Here is a 3,323-nt window from a genome sequence, read left to right as displayed (position 1 = left end):
TGAGAAACAAGCACTGCTTTAAACATGTGAGAGCTTTGTTTCTCTAACGTGTAAAATGGGGAGATTTTAGTACCTTCTAAATGGAAGAAATAATTTTGAACATTTGCCAGTAATCGGTTAATATTTTCTTAATCTGAAATTTGCTACATTCAGGATTATTCATTCCATTTTTTTCTCCCTTGGAGACACTGCACACAGTTTTACTTCCTAGCTTAATTGTTTCATTTCTATTACCATCACTGTAATAAAGTAAATCATTTTGACAGTGGTGTATCCTCTGTCCTCCACTGCACTGTGCCATATTCTGTCAAATAAGAATGAAAGCACTGGTGATTTCATTTAACAAGGCCAGTTTTTGCTTGGCCATCTGTTACCATTCTTTGCAGCCTACTTACCTCCCCAGGAGACCTCTGGTTAGAAGCAAACTCTCTTTTTCCCCCCCCGCTTTTTTCTTTTCTTTCTTTAGACAAGGAAGAAAAGAGAAGCTCATTCTAAATGCCTTTAAACCACCACAAAGCAGGCTGCTTTTTGAAAAGAGTAGTGTCCAAACTGGCTAAATAGCTTGCAAGACCTCCTGCCCTGTTTGCTTCAGTTAAAATAATGTGGGTTTTCCCGTGTAAGTATTTAGGAAAGAGGGGGAGCAGCTGGTGCAAATGGTGTGAAATGAGATTTTGTAACTGCAGGTATTTTCTGTTTGTTCCAGTGTCAGTGATGGAAGCCCCCACCCCCAGTGCCTTGCACCTGAGTGACTGGCAGGAAAGTTACTTTGCTGTCACCTCTGGCACCTGCACGCCTGGGCAGAAGGCAGATGGATACCGTGCCAAAATCCTGCGTATTCAGTATGCATGGGCAAACTCTGAGATCTCCCAGGTCTGTGCTGCCAACCTGTTTAAGAAGTATGCAGAGAAGTACTCTGCGATTATTGACTCTGGCAACACAGAGACTGGCTTGAATAACTATGCAGAAAACATTTTGACTTTGGCAAAATGTCAGCAAAGTGACAGTGACAAGTGGCAATCTGCCTTGACAACAGATAACGTGTTTGAATTAAAGTGTGTGCAAGAGAGGATGCAGGCTGGCAAAATTTTGCAGAGCTCTCAGATGGCACTGACAGATGCCTGCGTACGAGCTGATAAAGGGGTCAGTGCCTCTGCTGCTCCAGCTCTTCCTAAACTCGATGTCTTCAGTAGTACTAGGGAGTCTGAGCTCAGTGCTGGCTCAGCAAAATGTGCAAGTCAGGGACCTGATCTTCTTGGTCATCCCTCATCTTCCAAGTCCCTTCAAAACAGTGTGCCTCCTGTGGCCAGAACTTCAGACACACTTCTTGCCTCTTCAGCCTCCTTAAGCAAACAGGTTCATCCATGTTTCCAGGCAACTCCGCTCTTTGGAAGTAAAGAAGCCACTAATAGTAGTTCTTTGAAAATGTCAGCTAACTGTTGTGATGGACAAAATTTGTCTCTTTTCAGCCAGTCAGCTGTACCTGCCTGGTCTGCAAATTCTGGGAAAAGAAAAGCATTCTATGGTCGGGTTGATGAAGGCAGCACAACTATTCCTAGCCTTGCTCCATGTCAGGCTTCCATTTCTACAGAAACTAATGGTTCTTCAGGGCAAAGAAGCAGAAATGAAGAGAGCAGTGCTCCCGGGTTTAAAACTGCAAAAGAACAGCTGTGGATGGATCAGCAAAAGAAATCTCAAAACCAGCGTGCACCTGTCTCATCATATGGAGGTGTAAAAAAATCCCTGGGTGCTGGCAGGTCTCGGGGTCCATTTGGCAAGTTCGTACCTCCTGTTCCAAGACAAGATGGAAGTGAAAATGGAGGAGCACAGTGTAAATCTCATGCTGGGGAATCAACAGACCCATTGCTGCCTGTGGATGAACGGCTGAAAAACATAGAACCAAAAATGATTGAACTCATCATGCATGAGATCATGGACCAGGGGCCTCCGGTCAGCTGGGATGACATTGCTGGAGTTGAGTTTGCCAAAGCTACTATAAAAGAAATAGTGGTGTGGCCCATGCTGAGACCAGACATCTTCACTGGCTTGCGTGGTCCTCCAAAGGGAATTCTTCTCTTTGGCCCCCCTGGAACTGGCAAGACCCTCATAGGCAAGTGCATCGCATGCCAATCTGGAGCAACTTTTTTTAGCATCAGTGCCTCCTCTCTGACTTCCAAATGGGTGGGTGAGGGGGAGAAGATGGTGCGTGCGCTGTTCGCTGTGGCGCGGTGTCAGCAGCCAGCAGTGATTTTCATCGATGAGATCGATTCCCTGCTGTCCCAGCGTGGAGAGGGGGAGCACGAGTCATCCAGGAGAATAAAAACTGAATTTCTGGTGCAGTTAGATGGGGCAACAACCTCCTCTGAAGATCGTATCCTAGTGGTTGGAGCAACAAATCGACCCCAGGAAATTGATGAAGCTGCCCGAAGGAGACTGGTGAAGAGACTGTACATCCCTCTCCCAGAGGCTTCCGCCAGGAAGCAGATTGTCACCCGGCTGATGGCAAAGGAGCACTGCTCTCTAAGTGAAGAGGAAATCAATCTCATAGTCGAGAAATCCGATGGGTTTTCAGGGGCAGACATGACACAGCTCTGTCGAGAAGCCTCTCTGGGCCCTATCCGCAGTCTGCAGTCCACGGACATTGCAACCATCATGCCGGACCAGGTGCGGCCCATCTCTTTCCTGGACTTCGAGAGTGCCCTGAGAACGGTGCGGCCCAGTGTGTCCCCCAAGGACCTGGAGCTCTATGAAACCTGGAACCAGACTTTTGGCTGTGGCAGATGAGCTGCACCACAGCTGTTTCACAGGAACAGTTTAGGACTTGATCTCTGCCATGTATTAAACCTGTGGCAATTTGGTGCGCCTGCACTTCATTTTGCTTTCGTCATGGAGTTAAACCTCCTTATGTTATGCAGGCAGATATCCAGGCTCTGCTGAGGCATTGCCAGCTGAAAAGACCGTGAGGAACTGCTGGTCTTGATATGAGAAATTGCTGAACAGCAGTGGCATTGAGAGGCTGACAGAGTTTACAGATTGCTGGGAGAGATGGACAAATTTCATTGATGTTTAAGGGGAAGAGGTTATCAAACCTCACAAATGTTTGAAAGGAATATTGGGGAAATCTTGCAAGGTTGGCCATGCTATATCAGCAAGGGATTCAAGTAATAGCAGAAATATTGATTTTGGGTAGGGGCATGGCAAAACTGGGATGCATGGGGAAGAGTAAATAGAGGTGCTTTTTTTTGGGAGAAGACGGGAGCAGAGGGAGGAGACGGCAGAGGTGGATGTGGACTTGTATGGAAAAATGGAAGGGGTGACAAAAGAGG

The 3,323-nt window shown here is 46.8% G+C and overlaps 1 protein-coding gene across 1 annotated transcript; it reads left to right on the top strand.

The window, feature by feature from the left end:
* The first annotated feature begins 708 nt into the window (after nt 1-708).
* On the top strand, nt 709-2,781 carry FIGNL1 (fidgetin like 1). The gene has a single exon (XM_062499996.1). It carries the CDS (start codon nt 712-714, stop codon nt 2,779-2,781), a length of 2,070 nt encoding a protein of 689 aa, XP_062355980.1. The 5' UTR covers nt 709-711.
* Nucleotides 2,782-3,323: the final 542 nt, after the last annotated feature.

The sequence above is a fragment of the Cinclus cinclus genome, chromosome 1 (assembly GCF_963662255.1).
Source record: "Cinclus cinclus chromosome 1, bCinCin1.1, whole genome shotgun sequence".
NCBI classification, from domain to species: Eukaryota; Metazoa; Chordata; class Aves; order Passeriformes; family Cinclidae; genus Cinclus; species Cinclus cinclus.
Note: the sequence above shows the minus strand (reverse complement) of the source record. Positions and strands in the feature narration are given on the sequence as shown.

Bases quoted from the DNA above. Each gene is read 5' to 3' on its own strand.
- FIGNL1 (XM_062499996.1), top strand. From the start codon at position 712: ATGGAAGCCCCCACCCCCAGTGCCTTGCACCTGAGTGACTGGCAGGAA.